Below are 17937 nucleotides of genomic sequence, written 5' to 3' on the forward strand. Positions count from 1 at the left end.
TCCCGAAGGCTCCTCTTTCTTTTTCAAACTCTACCAATCTCTCCGCCTAAAACTACTTTTAGTCTTTTAGATCGTTTCATCTCAAGATTTATATGGCAGGGTAGGAGACCCAGAGTTAGATATAAAGTCTTACAACTGGCAAAAACTAAAGGGGGTCTTGGCATACCCAACTTGAAGCATTACTGGTTAGCGTCACAATTACGTGCAATGATAGTGTGGCTATCAGATGACACAAGTACAAGATGGCTCAATATAGAAAAAAGTTACAGTCCTGATATGCCTTTGTCAGTGATCCCCTTTAACAGGCTTAAATCCACCAGAGAACTTTTGGGAGAATGGTCAAACATAACATGCGTAGCTTGGAAGGAAATACAACAAATGTTTAAGCTAACAGGCGATTTCTCTGTTTTGAGTTCAATTATTTATATTCAAGATTTTCTTCCATTGAGACTTGATACAGGATTCAAAAACTGGAAACTTTTGAACCTTCATTATGTACACCGATTATTTAGTATTAACAACTTCAAATCATTTGAACAACTGAGAATAGAGTTTAAACTACCAAGAACAGACTTTTTCAGGTACCTACAATTAATGAGTTTCATACTGAAACACCCAAACTGGAACAGATTAATAGAGCCCTCCCTTTTAGAACGGTATTTATTAAAAATTCAGGGTGGAGAACATATGAGGAAAACAATAACCAATGTTTATAAAATCATTGCTTCAATGACAAGAGATAATTCATTCTATGTGAAAGACAAGTAGACTAGGGAGCTACGGCTTGAAATAAGTGAAGAAGTTTGGTTGGAGGTATGTACTCAGGCTCATAAAGTCACGAACGCCAATTTGTGGAAGGAATTTTAATGGAAAATAAATAACAGATTTTTCAAAACACCACAAGTTGTGGCTAAAATGAATCTGAATCAATCAAGTCAGTGTTTTTTTTAGGGGGTGTGGAGAGACAATGGCTACTCACTCACATATTTTTTGGCAATGCCCTTTGTTGGATAACTTTTGGAAATCCATTTTTACATATATTAATAAAGTATTGAATGTTGATCTGATAAGAGACCCTCTGATAGCAATTCTAGGTATCAAACCAGTTACCCAGTAGGAAAAATATGTATTTATTACAGATATTACTGATAGCAGAAAAGAAAGCAATTACAATAAAGTGGCTTAAAAATGAGCCACCAAACCAAGCTGAATGGCTAACAATTTTGAGAAATATTTATACTATGGAAAAAATTACATATTCGTTGAGATTACAGAGGGAACTTTTTATTGAAAGATGGGCACCATTAATGACGGTGATGGAGGACCATTTGAATTAACTGGTTATATTTGCCAGGGGAACTTGAATATAACCCATGTTTTGTTTTAAGTTGATGTTTGGTTTGTTCAAATTGTTTACTTTAAATGTTGTTAATCATTTCTTATTTCTTCTTTTCCTTGTACCTTTGGACACATTTTTCTGTGGAATTGATCATACATGTAAGGATGCGTGCATGTTATGATCCCCTGTAAAGTATATTGTTTCTGTGTGCAAGTAATTGTTGTAAAAGGAGATTTGAAGAACATTCAAAATAAAAAATAAGTAACAAAATGGCGGCAGGGATTCCCCCGAGGGGAAGTGCTTAGGGAAGTTTGCAAGTATATGTCTAAAAATGGAGTGGAACGCAGCCTTAGTGTCTGTTTCCATGGTGAATCATCGATTAAACGCTCTGTTGAGAATGTCTGGTGTGTAAACTGTGAACATAATCTGAGCTGTCTGAACTTACTCCCAGACTCATTTTTGGAACCAGCATACCTAGAGTAAGCAAGGTTTGGGTTAATCAACCAAGAGTTCAAGGTATATGTGACGGTAAGTTAACCTTGCTTTATGGAATACCCCCTAGGACTAAATGTTTTGGTTTCACTTTATTTTGATGGTCCCTTTAACACATTCTGTTGACTCATTAGAGTACATTATTAGTAACCTGGTAGGGTTAGAGTTAGAATAAGTTGACATGAACTTGCCAAATTACTTATAGTCAGTAGATTGTCTGTTAGGGGACCATCACTATAAAGTGTTAGCAGATATTAAGCAGACATTCTCTACTAATACTCTAATGAGAGTTAGTTGGCGTGTGTCACAGTCCCCAGCTGTGCCCAGGTTGACCACTAGTGGGCACTCCTTCCCTGACCATTGCTATTCAGCCATCTTCAGTCCCCATAATCCTTTGCCAGGACTCATCATTAATGAATGCATTCAGCTCTGGTTCATTTCATTGTTAGTCTCAGCCTACTTAAACCATATTTCTCTCTGTCATTTTCATCAAGGTTTTGAAAGTGTTACACTGTACATCTGAGCACTCGCTCTTGTTCATGTCTCTTATTTTTGTGGATTGGTTGCATGTGTTTTGACCCTTTGCCTGCCATTTTGACTATTATTCTGAATTCTCAAATAAAGCTGCGCTTGGATCTTATAAGTCTCAGAGCATTCCGTGACAACGTGTAGTCAACAGAATGTTCAAAAGGGTCCATCAAAATAAAGTGTTACCAATGTTTTGATGACCAAACAAACCAACTACAACTGAACCGAACTACAAGTGTAAACACACCCTTAGTGTGGCTGTTAAAATTTGTCCAATTTAGCAATGACATTACCATGAAATGATGAGTGGCCTAGTAGGTTTGGCACATTTAATGATGAATATATTATCAGGGACCCCCAAGCCCTTCATGCCATAGACAGTTAATATTTTTTTTAAATTGTGTTGCAGACTAAAAGCAGAAACCAGGCTCAAAAATAAAGCCTATATTCTTTGCAATGACACAAGCAAGATGATTGCCTTAACAGACTGAAGAGGCAGTGCGTGGATACAATGAAGTCTGAATCTGACCCATATGGACCACCTAAATTAAAAAGAGGAACAGAAAATTGCAAATAATGCAGTTTTACATTTATTCCTATCTTGATATCAGTGTTTGACAGCCACCACCCACAGCTATACTGATACACATTCATTTATAATTTCCATCTCTAATCAAAAATTTACATTGTAGTGGCTTATGAACATACTTAAGATTCTTTCCCACAGCAGTGCTAAATATATGTCTTAAAAACAGTTCTGTGGGGACTTTTTCAGTAACAAAGATTAGTAATATACAACATATTCTGACTGCTTGAATGTGTCATTTTTAATGATAAAACAATTATTGCTGCCTTTCTTCAAATCTCCCTCTTGCTCACTCTCTTTTCCTCCCATTATGAGTGTACACTCACCTAAAGGATTATTAGGAACACCATACTAATATTGTGTTTGACCCCCTTTCGCCTTCAGAACTGCCTTAATTCTACGTGGCATTGATTCAACAAGGTGCTGAAAGCATTCTTTAGAAATGTTGGCCCATATTGCTAGGATAGCATCTTGCAGTTGATGGAGATTTGTGGGATGCACATCCAGGGCATGAAGCTCCCGTTCACCCACATCCCAAAGATTTTCTATTGGGTTGAGATCTGGTGACTGTGGGGGCCATTTTAGTACAGTGAACTCATTGTCATGTTCAAGAAACCAATTTGAAATGATTCAAGCTTTGTGACATGGTGCATTATCCTGCTGGAAGTAGCCATCAGAGGATGGGTACATGGTGGTCATAAAGGGATGGACATGGTCAGAAACAATGCTCAGGTAGGCCGTGGCATTTAAACGATGCCCAATTGGCACTAAGGGGCCTAAAGTGTGCCAAGAAAACATCCCCCACACCATTACACCACCACCACCAGCCTGCACAGTGGTAACAATGCATGATGGATCCATGTTCTCATTCTGTTTACGCCAAATTCCGACTCTACCATCTGAATGTCTCAACAGAAATCGAGGCTCATCAGACCAGGCAACATTTTTCCAGTCTTCAACTGTCCAATTTTGGTGGGCTTGTGCAAATTGTAGCCTCTTTTTCCTATTTGTAGTGGAGATGAGTGGTACCCGGTGGGGTCTTCTGCTGTTGTAGCCCATCCGCCTCAAGGTTGTGCGTGTTGTGGCTTCACAAATGCTTTGCTGCATACCTCGGTTGTAACGAGTGGTTATTTCAGTCAAAGTTGCTCTTCTATCAGCTTGAATCAGTCGGCCCATTCTCCTCTGACCTCTAACATCAACAAGGCATTTTCTGGAAGTTTTTCCCTTTTCACACCATTCTTTGTAAACCCTAGAAATGGTTGTGCGTGAAAATCCCAGTAACTGAGCAGATTGTGAAATACTCAGACCGGCCCGTCTGGCACCAACAACCATGCCACGCTCAAAATTGCTTAAGTCACCTTTCTTTCCCATTCTGACATTCAGTTTGGAGTTCAGGAGACCACACCAGGACCAGGACCACACCCCTAAATGCATTGAAGCAACTGCCATGTGATTGGTTGATTAGATAATTGCATTAATGAGAAATTGAACAGGTGTACCTAATAATCCTTTAGGTGAGTGTATATGCCTTCTACTGCTGATTGGCTACAAATCGCTTACTGCTCCTTTAATACTATATTTTATCAAAAAGACATACATTACCTCACTCCCTCTAAAACTAGCTGTCATCGGATTAACTCAATTCAGTTCAATATTGAATGACTCGTATTGGGGAAAAAAAACTTTATTGGGGCATCCCTAGTATTTAGGCAATTTTGGAACTTTATAGCAGATGAAATGTTGACAGCAGGCAATGCAGTGTTCTAATGTCTATTTAGATACAAATGTTTTAATTTCAAGCAGACAATATGGGAATAATATATGTAAGCAATGGAGATCTAAGACACAATACATAATTTATTGTACTAACTTAATCCACTGCTATATTCCTCATATTAGCCTAACATATTATTGTATACCTCTAACTGTAAAATTCTGTTCAAGTAATAACCGTCTGTATATTTATTCATAGTACATAGTCACCTGTAAATTCTGTTTATAGTAATAGCCATCTGTATATTTATTCATAGTACATATTCACCTGTAAATTCTGTTTATAGTAATAGCCATCTGTATATTTATTCACTGTATATATTCATCTGTAAATTCAGTTCTACTTATAGTAATAACCATCTCTCTACTTATACATATTTATATATATTCAGAACATTTTTATGTCCTGCACTTACACAACCATTGTATATATCCTGCACTTGCTGCTATTGCACTTCTGGTTAGACCTAAACTGCATTTCGTTGCCTTGTACTTGTACTTGTGTAATGACAATAAAGTTGAATCTAATCTAATCTAATCTAATACACAATACTGTGAACACTTAAGTCACATGTATTTTTCATTATTTTAAAGAAAGATAACGCAAGTATAATTTTCAATCAATACATTTCACAGAAAACAAAGGGTAGTTGATTTGTGGATTGATAACGTGCTTAAGTTGTTTTTTTTTTTGTTTTTTTTTAAAAAGCTGTAATGCCAAGAGAGACGCACGCACCAGAAAAAAAATCAAAATATTATAAGAAGGATATAAGCATGTTAAAGTAAATACAAACTTAAGTTTCTTATGCTTTAAAACTTTATGTATTTAATTTTCTAAAATTAAACAGCATAAGATCATACCTTTTTTGTTGAATTCAGAAAACAATTTATTTATTTTTTTCATATTATTTGTTGTCATTTAAAAAAAAATATGTTAAATATGTTACAAAAATAATGAATAGTGAGAGATAAAATAGGAAGATCAGGATGGGGAAATTATGTGAACTGGACTCAGATTTTCATCAGACATTTCCATATAGGTTGGTGTCAGCATCATCATAACCCTTAGTGGAAAATGTAAAGGGATACAAAGGTCAGTCAATAGCATATTAATCACAGAAATTGAGTGTGTCTTGTCTTCCATGTTGTACGAAATGAGGTTAATTGATAAATGTACTCACGTGGTAGAATTTTGGCTCACTGAGATGCATGGGGAAAAATAAGAATGGAAATTAATTTATAGAAATGGTTAAGCTAAATATAACTCTGAACACACAGTATCGGCCATTTGGCAAAGGAGAGAAAAACTTGCAGTGCTTATATGAATTCTAGTACATACATTGTTATTACAAGAAACATTTGGTATATTTATAATGTTTAAACTGCAGCTTACACAAATTCTACAATTAGTTTTTTTTTTCTTCTTTTTTTCTGTTTTAACAAACAATGTTTAGGAAAATAAATCTTTAAATGGTTCACCCAAAAATGAATTCAACTGTCAATAATTATTCACCCTCATGTTGCTCCAAAGCCATAAGACTTTTGTTCATCTTAGGAACACAAATGAAGATCTTGATGAAATCTGAGCACTTTCTGTCCCTCCAATGAAAGCTTATATAACTACCACTTTCAAGCCCCAGAATGGTAGTAATGTGCCAACACAACACACGCATACATTAACACATCACACGCATGCAGTAATATCTTGTAAATAAATTGGTAAATTATGTTTTATTTAGCAAACAAAGCATTCACGTCGCTTTATACAATTGAGGTAAAAAAAGTGGTAGATGAAAATGGACATCCATAGACTGTCAATGGAAGGTCAGAAAGCTCTCCTATTTGATCTAAAAGATCTTCATTTGTGTTCTGAAGATGAACGAAAATCTTACGGCTTTGGAATGACATGAGAGTGAGTAATTAATGACTCAATCCAGAGTAAAAAATTAGATTTTTCATTTTTGGGCGAACTTACTTTTACGGGCCAGATTTACTAAACAGGGCAAATTAGAGCGAGAGCTTAGTTCCAAAAAAATGTCGATTGAAGTGGAAAGTTCTGCACATGATCTACTAACAACGTGCAAATTAAAGAACACAGATGCAGCCAGATCATTTCCATAATGACCACTTTTTTTGGTGGTAAATAATGGCACAAATACCAGTAAATTGATAAGCGCAAACCTTAGAAAATCACCTTGCGTGATTCATTTAAATACTCTCCTCCCATAAATGTTGTTTCTTAAAGAGAAACTCCCACAAATGCATATCTAATAAGGTCAGCCATAAACATAATCGTGTCTACTTTTTTTCAGTGCTAATTTTTCACTGCGTGTCTTCAGTAAATCCTGACACTAGTTTTTAATGCCATAGAGGGTTCGCGCTGCACTGTAAAAAAAGAAAAGTTGACATAACTTAAAATTGTAAGGCAACTTGCTGCACAGCTTTTTTGAGTTTACTCAAATTTTAAACAAAGTAGTTAACTTAACTCACTTAACTCAATTAACTGAGTAAGGTCACATGTCTCCCAATTTAAGATGTTTTGTTCAGCTGATTAAGTTTTTTATTTTATTTTATTTTTTTATGTCACCATCATGGTGATGAGTGTTTTCTTTAGTTGGGTAGTTTGACGACTTTTTAATGTTTGGCAAGAAAAGATAATCAAATGCTGTCAGCTGCTCGATGATAAGAATATAATCATTGTGTAGTGGCTTAATTCACAGATTTTATGAGTTTAATATGAGCAATATACTATTAGCTTTTTTTAAATTGTGATTCTAGAAAAGATCAAATATGGTTTTAATCAAAATAGTTGACTAAGGTTTAAAACAGATTGTACATAAGCACTTTGACCTCCTATGAGATTTTCTCACACAGACATCAAGAATCAGCCTATAAATCTCAACAATGGTTACATGCTTCATACCGCAATGCATTCTGGGAGCCATGGATGAGTTTTGCATGATGCACCCAGAATCCATTGTTAACTTGTTGCAACTTGTATGCATGTTAACTTGCATTTACAAATCGAATTTACAATTAATACTAGGTTGGTCCAACAATTGTTGAACCAACTTATTTTGACCAGTTAAGCCAACTTTTTTGCATTTAATTGTCCAGTTAACTAAAACATTATCATTAGTCAAAATGTTTGTGAGTTAGATTTTTTACAGTGTGGTACAAGTTGTTAGTAAATATAGCCCTAGGTAACGTCAGGTTTTTTTTATGACACTGACTGCTTTCAATGGTATTAGTTTGCTATGTATGGAAAATATAATGAATTTAGACCTTGAGGGACTTTATCACTGTACCTCTTTGGTGATGGAAAATGAGGTTTGGAGAAAGGTTTGTTTCCTGTGTTGTTTGCCCTGTGAAAAGAGAAGGTTCATTTAATGTAATACAATTTAATTTAATATTAAAATGTATACTGTACAATCTAAAATGTGTACTGAATTTTTTTTTATATAAAAAAACTGACTTGTATTCTGCTCTCAGATTTGCATTGGTTCTGGGTGATTGGTGTCTAAAAGCGAGAGAGAGAGAGAGAGAGAGAGAGAGAGAGAGAGAGAGAGAGAGAGAGAGAGAGAGAGAGAGAGAGAGAGAGAGAGAGAGAGAGAGAGAGAGAGAGAATACTGTTAAAAATGTTGAGCATTTTATCATTTAATAATGTAATGCATGCCACAAAATGAACAGAAAATGTAAATATTAATTACCTAGAAAATCGGCTCCAGATGCTCTGTCTGTTGAGAGTTGTGACATTAACAATAATCATGTGATGTTTAAATAGCATGATTACAAACATAATATATGCTTAGTTTATGCTTATTATATTTTTAACCTGCCTTTGTTCAGGCTTTGGTGGTCTTTCAAGAGCATTTCCATTGTACACAGTTACCAGCACTAGTTAGTATTGGACAGATTTGGACCAATAACAGTCAACACAAACCAGTTTTTTACGTTGTACTTGCCTGATATCACTCCTGTTTCCCCTGTTATTCCAAGCTTCTCTTCCTTCAGGCATATTAAAATGACTAGAGAAGACATTTTAAATGTAGTCTTAGGAACAAATACAAATATACAAATGTAAGTTCTGTAAAGAAAACTCCAACCTTGAGAATCTGTTCCAAACTGATCTCCTACGTCAGAGAAAAGGGTTAAAACATTTTTAGTGTATTAGAAATCAGAGGAGGCTCTTAACATGATTTAATGAGTGAAAACTGATTAAATGAGTATAATATGTCCTAAATACCTTGGTTCAGATTGTGACCCTTGCATATCATGCAGAGGTTGTCTACAAAAATAATGACAGTGTGATAGTGAGAAGTTGACAGAAATTAAACACAGCAGTGGGAGATCCATTACAAATTAATTTAACTGGACCATCCATAGCATTATGTCTGACAATTGGTATCCATGTATTTGGTATGTCTTAATTAATTCAAAGACACCAGTGATTCTTTCATAAGTTATATAAAAAGAAGACATTAGACTTCCTGATCCGTAGGTGTTGCTGTACCCTCAGGACATGATGGTGATGACATATACAAAGATTTGTTTCAATCCCTTAAATACTGCTAAGATACAGCATCACTTCAGTTTTGGTGACCACGTCATTAGATTATTTGATGCATTACATAAGTTTGACAAGTACTGTCTCAAAATTATCTAACCCAAATTTGGGAAAAGGACAGCGTAATCAAAATTTGGTAATAGGACAGCGTTTATTAACGCTGTAGGAAAAAGTTATGACAAAATTCAAGCTGTAAGCAGAAACCAGTTCAACTGTGACCTATTGGTGGCACTAGAAGGTTTGATATAGAAGAAATAAAACATACAAACCTGTGTCGCCATTTATATATGAAGACTCCAGCAAGTATGCAAATGAGGATGAACACAAGTGAAGAAGCAATGACATAAGGCCCAACTCCAACCCCTTGAACTCCTATGATAATAATATTGTTAAAAGGATTGATAGTCACATTTCTCACACATCATGAAGTACAGTTTCTGTTTGACCAATCATATAAAAAAAATGGACCAAAGAGTCTAACGTGGACACAAGCCCAACTCATTACTGTATACAGAGATCCACTGTATACATCTGTACTCACTCTTAACACTCAGGAAGGCAGTGTTGTTCTGTGTTTTACCACCCCAAAATTTGACACTGCAGACAATTTCGTCTTTCTCTTCATATCCAGTTGGAATGAAGGTCACAGCGGACACTGTTTCCCAGATGCCTCCACCCATCTGATTGTGGCTGATAGTTTCTCGGGCTGTTGGGACGCTCCAGCTGATTTTGGGAGGGTGAGAGGAGCATGTGTGGTTGACTGAGCATTTGACGGTGACGCGTGTCCCGGGTTCGATGTCTTCAGGGAGGGACGACATCACAGGTTTGTCAGGAGATGCTTTTAAACAAGAAACACAAAGACGTTATATTAATTATGGGATGTGATGCATCTTTAAAAGCATTTTTATAACCAATTGTGAGTGGTTATATGTCCTCACCCCGCATTATAATGAACACACAGCTGTTGTTGAAACTGTATTTCTCTTTTTCTCTTTCTGCTCTGAAGCAGAACGGCCCGTTGTCATGAGTTTGCACATTATCCATCTCCACAGTACAGTTCTGCTCCTCCGGGTTTCCCAGGAGCCTCGTACGGCCTCTGAAGTTGTCTAAGACTTCATGTGAGTCAGTGTGGAACATGTAGCCACCTTTTTTGGTCACCCAAAGAACGCGAAGTCGAGTGACATAGTCCTCTTCCATCTTGAAACTGCACGGTATTACCACACAGGAACGAGGCAACGCAGTGATCCTGGGTATCACATCTGCCTCATATTGGAAATGAGCTAAAATGATACCATATATCAATATTATTACAGAACTGAAAGTGCCATTGCAATCAATATAAACTTCAGAATAGCTATAGGGGGAGAAACATACTTTCATTCTGGATTGGACTCACTGGCTTTTGATACTCTGTGAGAGAATCAGTAGAAAACAATAAGCTTAGGTTTTTCAAGTTTCATTTATGATTTCGGTGTAAATTAAATGCTACATCTGAGCCTTACGTTTAGAAACATACTTCAGTATACTATTTTTTTAGGGGTGATTTTTCCCCAAAATGTTTGTGCCACTAAATTAAATGTGTTATTGTTCAGGTAAGTGTTACATTACAGATGGCATTTACTCACGTTGTACACGTAATACAACAGAAGCTTCGATGTTTCCTCCAGAAAATTTTGCAGTGCATATCAGTTTCTTCCCATTGTCGTCTTTTGCACCCAGAAAGGTTATGTTGGAAAAGGTGACCCGATCTAAACCGGAAAGTGTTTTGCTCCTCGTTGAGACCTGCATGTTTTCATAGTTCCATGTGATGGTTGGAGTCTCTCTCTGGCAGGAGTGATAGACAGAACAAATGAAGTTCTTTGCGATGCCCTCAGTGACATCTGCCAGTTCAGGCTCAATCTTTATTTTATGATGAACACCTGAAATTGAAATTAAACCTTGTAATAGGTTCAACTGTGAGATATAAAATGAACTTCATCATCACAAAGCATATGTGTGTTCACTCACATTGTGCGCTTTTGTCCTTTTTAATTTTCACTATTGTGCCACCATGGTGTGTTACAGAACACTCAATAGTGGAGCTTTCTCTCTTTACGACGCCTGTGCGCGTCAGAGTGATTTTCCACAGGCCGTCTTTAATATGCTCATTGTCTAATTGATCAGTTCCTTCTATTCCGTTCAGAATGATGTTTGGTTTGCTGAATGGACACGTGTGGGAAGTTGAACATGCAACTGTGATGCTGTCACCCGTCCTGTCACCTCCATAAATAATAATGCTGGGCTGCTGTGGACTTGCTACAGTTGACAGAAACATTAGAATTAGAATAAAATAAAATAGTTAAAAGCAAGTCAGTTTGAGAGAAGCACTTTATTTTGTCTAATGTTATTGACCGTTATTGGCCAACCCTTCCAGCCACAGTTGTACAAACACAGATATTAAACTAGAAGAATATTAATCCAAGAATATTTACACACCATCAACGAGGATTGTAGAGGTGACATCATAAAATGCGTAGGTCCATTTTCCAACATTTTCAGGGTCAATCCATGCATATAATTTTTCTCCATGGTGGGACAGTTCCAGTTTTGTGATCAGCAGACTGCAATCCCAATATGATGGGTTTCCATATAAATCAGTTTTCCCTCTGAACTTCCCAATGACGTCGTTTGGATACCATGGATCATAAACTAAAGGATAACCTCTAGAGACCCACTGATACCACACAACTCTATGTGGGTTTCTGGGTGGGTATGATGTGTAGTAGAACGAACATGGTATAACCAGACAGGAACCCTGGAGGCCATGAATGTCTTTTGGCATTTTCACTTCCCATGCTACAGTATCAAACAGAAGAACAGCTGTAGGACAATAGTTGAAGAACATCAATGGCTGATTGGAGTAATTTAGTAATAAAAAAAAAAATATTGGTGTGAATGTATAAATACTCCCAAAATGGGAGTATATATTACTTTTCAACATGATGTCAACTAATTTATGCTAATACACAAGAAACTTTGTCAGTTTATCCATTGACAAAGTTTGTGCCCGTTGCTGGGGTGAATTGTGCATAATATCACAGGGCCCACAGGTCAGTCAAAAACCTTTCATCCACACAAACCCCTTCCCCTAATTATATAACATAGGCACATTTCACAATGCTTGTTTTGCTTTTTGCTTGACAAATAATGTAATTCATACAAAAAATCTAATTGCTGTCAAGTGCAGGTATGATGATTTTAAAATATGCAGATTGTGGAGGAGTTTCAGCTGTATTAAATGTATGAATTGTTGTTTACATATGGAATGCTTTGCAGTTTATGTATACATATATGTTAAAATTGAATTTGGGAAGCTTTCATTGTGCAGATTGTCTGGATTTACAAAGTATTAAATTGAAATTGTATATATTTTGGGAATTCGGAAAATATCTTGCATCTTTCCTACTCTAGTTGTGTGTATGATGATTACATTGGCCTGTACCTGTACTGCACACTGCAATATTTAACATAGTCCAACTGAAAAGCGTTCAATAAGTAAACAATATTTACACACTAAATCCAGCACAAATTGGATGCCCCAAGACAGACGTCACTAACTGAACGAAGAGAAACGGATTCTATACCTTGTAAAAGCAATTTAAGTAGAGGTCCCATCATGTTCCTGGGTTTGCCCTTAAGTAAAAACAAAAATAACTTTTTTATTACACAACACATAAAGGCAAGAACATATTCTGTCCAACAGAATAACAACATAAATCAGTGGAGTATTGACCACCAAATACAGAAAAATGTGGGCTAAAATGCATGGAAACTGAAAACTTAATTCTTCTGTTACATATATTACAATATGTCAAGGTGTCTTTATTAGTACCCGAGGGTAAATTTGTTGTGCAGTCAGGAGATTTAGCAATCCATCCTTAAGACAATCTGTAAAACATTGAAATATTACAAAATATCCAAAAATATATGAATAAAAAAAAGGACATGACAATGTGCCTCTACACACCCCCATCATCTCCTGCTACTTTTATTTATTAATTATAGCTGCAGGTACTATAGTTCCTATATTCCTATAGTTTAGTTCTCCAGCTAGGGGCCACAAACCAACCACCAGAGCGGAGGAGCTGGAACTCAGTATGTAATGGGTGGGGACAATCTCTAATAATAAACCTCGCCTTACGCGGCAGCTGGTTGGAGTAAAGACCTGCTAGGTTAAAGGGTTAGTTCACCCAAAAATGAAAATTCTGTCATTAATTACTCACCCTCATGTCGTTGGACACCCGTAAGACCTCCGTTCATATTCAGAACACAAATGAAGATATTTTAGTTGAAAGCTGATGGCTGAGAAAGGCTTCACACAGGCCTCCATTGGCATTCAGTACATTGACACTTCCAAGATCCATGAAAGGCACTTAAAACGTCGTTACAAAGTCTATCTCACCACAGTGGCTCTACAATAATCATACAATGCGACGACAATAGTTTTTGTGCGCAAAAAAAAATCAAAATAACACCTTTATCCAACTTGTTCTCGACTTCCGTGTATGCCTCCACGACGCATGCGCGAGAATATGACGCAGATCCGGCGTTCGGACATATGACCCAGAAGCGATTTGTTTACGAGCAGAGGAAGACGCGCGTGTCTAAGCTGTTGGATTCTACATTGATCGTGCTTTAGGTCTCGGCGTAGTGCTCAAAATGGGGTTAGAGTGTGCATTTCATGGAATCCCGAGCCCCGGCGCTACGTCATATTCTCGCGCATGCGTCGTGGAGACACACGCGGAAGGCAATAACAAGCTGGATAAAGGTGTTCTTTTGATTTTTTTTTGCGCACAAAAACTATTGTCGTCGCATTGTATGATTATTGTAGAGCCACTGTGGTGAGATAGACTTTGTAACGACGTTTTAAGTGCCTTTCATGGATCTTGGAAGTGTCAATGTACTGAATGCCAATGGAGGCCTGTGTGAAGCCTTTCTCAGCCATCAGCTTTCAACTAAAATATCTTCATTTGTGTTCCGAATATGAACGGAGGTCTTACGGGTGTCCAACGACATGAGGGTGAGTAATTAATGACAGAATTTTCCTTTTTGGGTGAACTAACCCTTTAAGTTGTGGTTCACCTATAATCTCACTGGCTCATTTAACAATTTGGCTTAGAGAATTTTTGTTCTTCAAAGATACATTACCAAACTACAACACAAGGGAGAATGACAAGATTGATTCAATTAAAGTTTGATAGAAAAGGGTCATCTTAGATTTATCAGTGTTAAATCTGGACAGATTTCTAACGCAAAACAGACACTGATGTCCCTTCTTACACACAGTCTCACATTTCCTTTCAAACGTCAATTTAGAATCTATGACTGTGCCAAGATATTTGTAACTTTCTACACAATCCACTGCCTGGTCTTTAATGATCGTAGTGTCATAACATGAAGCACAAGTTCTAAAATCTATAATCATGTTTCGTGTTTTCATTTTGTTTACCTCTAAATAAGATTCATACCACCAGGTGACAAACTCCTCAATAATAGGGCTGTGACCGCACACATTGTCTCATACTCACATTGTATTAATTTCAATATAATCCTATTCGCATGCTTACTTTGGCACATATTAGTATAGGGCAGTGGTTCCCAAAGTGGGGTGGGGTTTATAAGGTTAGGGTTAACCCTGCTGCAGAGTCTCAGCTTTTTTCCAAATTAAACAGCCAACTATCGTACCATATAATAACCTTGTATAGCATATATATTTTAAAAATATATCAAAACACAAAAGACAATGGTTTTTTTTGTGTTTTTTTGCACAATATGTAATTCTGCCATTTATACCCAAACTACAGTAGCCTACTTACCCCTGCTAAGCCAGCCGAGCGTTGAAAATACACGGTCAACTATTAATTTTTTTTTTTTTTTTTTTTTTTTATGCTCGTCTAATTGTGAACTTACGGTCAAAATGGATTTAAAGACTCTGTAATAAAGACGTTTCATACTTTTGCATTTAAAGGGCAAGACCACAAAGATAAAAAATTTGTTATATATTGTTTTTGCTATTTTTCATCTTATTAGGACAAAGTTAATACAATTTCATGTTTTTTTTTTATAAACATGACTTTTATTTTTTATTTTAATGTGTGTATATAAGCTATTTGTACTATTACATATACAGTACATTTATATATATATATATATTATACATGAATTATTATACATTATTTATTATTATTAATTAATGTTAATATCATAGACTGTAAAAAATAGGTTAATATTCATGTTAATTATCATACATCATTAATTGTCATACATATCCTTTTTATGTTCATGTAAATGCCACATATGAAACAACAGGCATTTTTTCATGTTAATGTAAATGGCAACATTTATTTGTCCATCTGTCAATTATCATTGAATTCCATATATGATCTATATAAAAACCTGATGTATGAAATATATATTCATACCAGATGTCTGAAAAATTATACTCAACTGACTATAAGTCATACTGACTATTACTGTATTAATTTTCAGAAAAAAATATCACCATGTTCCTTTATATCACTGAACAAATATTTAACCATAGCAAAAGTCAATTTCTTAAATTAATTTGTCATCTCTGTTTTTTATTAAACTAACTGTTTATTCAAAATGAGACAAATCTGATGTTATTTTAATCTTATATCTGTTATTTAAAAGTTGATATAATTCTTTAAAGCTGACCAGCAGAAGACACGAGCCGGGTTTAAATCCCAGTTGTGCAGGTGGATTATGTAGTAGCACTGCATTACAATGAGCCCCTATTAGAACTATGATATTCTATTCTATACTTTTATGAATTTTATTGAGAAACCATAACAAAAAAAATTCTTAAAAATCCATGACAATGCTCAGAAATGCTTAATTATTATTTTGTTTAGAACGATGCCGTATAGCTGTGTTTTTAGGTGTGTTTGTTGTCAAACTCAAAAATTTGTTTATTTTAAAATTAAAAAAATGTAATTATTTTATTTGAAAAAGTAAATAATTGTATATTATTAACAAAATATTCTATTTTGTTTTGGACATTTTTTTATTAGATCATATAACGTTTGAAGATGTCATGTTTCAATGTGCCCCTCACATGTTACAATGTCCCACCTATGGGGAATGTTGTCACATTTCACTTCCATTCTTTCGGGTTATATCAAGAAAAAAGTATACACTGTATTAATGAAACAAAACCACATAATTGTACTAGATATGTGTGCAATTAATGTGGGAAAAAATAAATACTCTGAACGCCAAGTGGATTTACACAAACTGAGAAAGTCAAAAAGCGTTTTGTGCCCCGCTCTCCTCTAATGCTAGCACCCTCAACTCCTCTATTTACCCTATATAGGCAAACTGCAAAGGGTCGAGAGTTTGCTCGGTTTGCTTTACAATCTCTGTCTTCAGAAGCTTTTCAAAAGATTTCATTACAAGAAAAGTGAGAGCAACTGGCCTGAGGTCATTTAAAGCCTTGTTGGGACTATTGTTTTTAGGTACCGAGATAATAACAGCCTGCTTCCACAGGTTAGGTACATGTTGTAGCTCTAAAGGCATATTAAAAATAGCATAGAAGATAGAGCTTAATTACCACAATATTTCAATAGTTTTCCACATATATCTTCTGGGCCAGGACTCTTATTTATCTTTAGAGAAAGAAATTATTTTTCAACTGCTCTCTGCTCCAGGACTAGATGATAATCATCTTTAAATTCACATCTGAATTCCACAACTTCATCCTTAAAATCAAATTGATCAAATCTCAAATAAAGATTATTGACAGCATTGGCACTATACTAGTTCACTATTTTACCTGAAACCATCCATGACAATATCAGTTATACTCACATTTTGCTGTATACCTGCTATAGTTTTCATTCCAGACCAAGCTGAAGCAAGATTCTTCTCAGCCAGTTTACTCTCTACTTTAGTTTTATACCTTTGTTTGGCTTTTAGAACTTCCACTTTAACCTCTTTTTTTGCTGCTTCTCTATCAAAGGTTCCTCCTTGACAGTAAGACAACTTCTTCTTCTGTAGGCTAGACTTAACTGCTTTAGACATCCATGGTTTATTATTAGGATATACATTAATCTTTTTGGTAGTAATAATCATGCTCTCTCAAAAAGTAACATAAGAGCAGACTACATCAGTGAGTTCATCAATGTCCTTACAAGGACATTAAACATCTTCAAAAGATGTCAGTCAAAGCTGCCCTGAAGACAAGCAATAGAGTCTTCAGACCAGATTCTAACCTCTTTGGTCTGCATTTTTTCTCTCATTTTTAAATGTAGGAAGACAATTATGGTTGGCAGAGCCTAAGGCAGGCAATGGTATTGATATATGCTCCCATAACAGAGATCTAACATCGTATTATGCCTGTTTAGACATGTTACGTATAGACATATATAATATTTAACTTTGATTTCCATTCTTACCTTTTTAATGCAGTGTCATAAGTGGACTGGATGAAAAAGGTCTACACCAAGTAAAATGTGAGAGACTGAGAGAAATGCAAACTGCTCTGCGCTGTTTGTTATGTGAGAAATATTCTGAAGTGGCGTCAACTCTCCTCACTATTATTAAACCATATTGGTTGAGAGAAGAACAGAGATGGAGGAATGTTTTATTTTC

The 17937-nt window shown here is 35.8% G+C and overlaps 1 protein-coding gene across 2 annotated transcripts; it reads right to left on the reverse strand.

Annotated features, from left to right (window-relative positions):
- Nucleotides 1–5421: 5421 nt before the first annotated feature.
- LOC307130207 (Schwann cell myelin protein-like) lies at nt 5422–17901 on the reverse strand. Of its 2 annotated transcripts, none has more exons than XM_079823152.1 (17): nt 17742–17901; nt 12909–12957; nt 11761–12144; nt 11293–11580; nt 10911–11204; nt 10660–10695; nt 10224–10565; nt 9827–10123; nt 9555–9657; nt 8965–9006; nt 8825–8851; nt 8684–8746; nt 8429–8455; nt 8194–8238; nt 8027–8083; nt 5900–5918; nt 5422–5782 (listed from the first exon to the last, which is right to left on the reverse strand). In XM_079823152.1, exons 2-17 carry the CDS (start codon nt 12940–12942, stop codon nt 5741–5743), a joined length of 2100 nt encoding a protein of 699 aa, XP_079679278.1. In that variant the 5' UTR covers nt 12943–12957; nt 17742–17901; the 3' UTR covers nt 5422–5740. The 2 variants fall into 2 exon arrangements, with proteins under 2 accessions (XP_079679278.1, XP_079679277.1); XM_079823151.1 differs by lacking the exon at nt 17742–17901 and adding an exon at nt 17155–17237.
- Between the last annotated feature and the right edge of the window lie 36 nt (nt 17902–17937).

The sequence above is a fragment of the Gobio gobio genome (genome assembly GCF_949357685.1).
Source record: "Gobio gobio genome assembly, chromosome: 8".
In the NCBI taxonomy this organism is placed as follows: domain Eukaryota; kingdom Metazoa; phylum Chordata; class Actinopteri; order Cypriniformes; family Gobionidae; genus Gobio; species Gobio gobio.

Bases quoted from the DNA above. Each gene is read 5' to 3' on its own strand.
- LOC307130207 (XM_079823151.1), bottom strand. From the start codon at position 17,184: ATGAAAACTATAGCAGGTATACAGCAAAAT. The intron at 9,007-9,554 runs GTTTGTATGTTT...TTATTTTTGTAG, and splicing joins ATATATAAATGGCGACACAG to ACAACCTCTGCATGATATGC. The intron at 8,747-8,824 runs GTTGGAGTTTTC...TGTCTTCTCTAG, and splicing joins GTTTGGAACAGATTCTCAAG to TCATTTTAATATGCCTGAAG.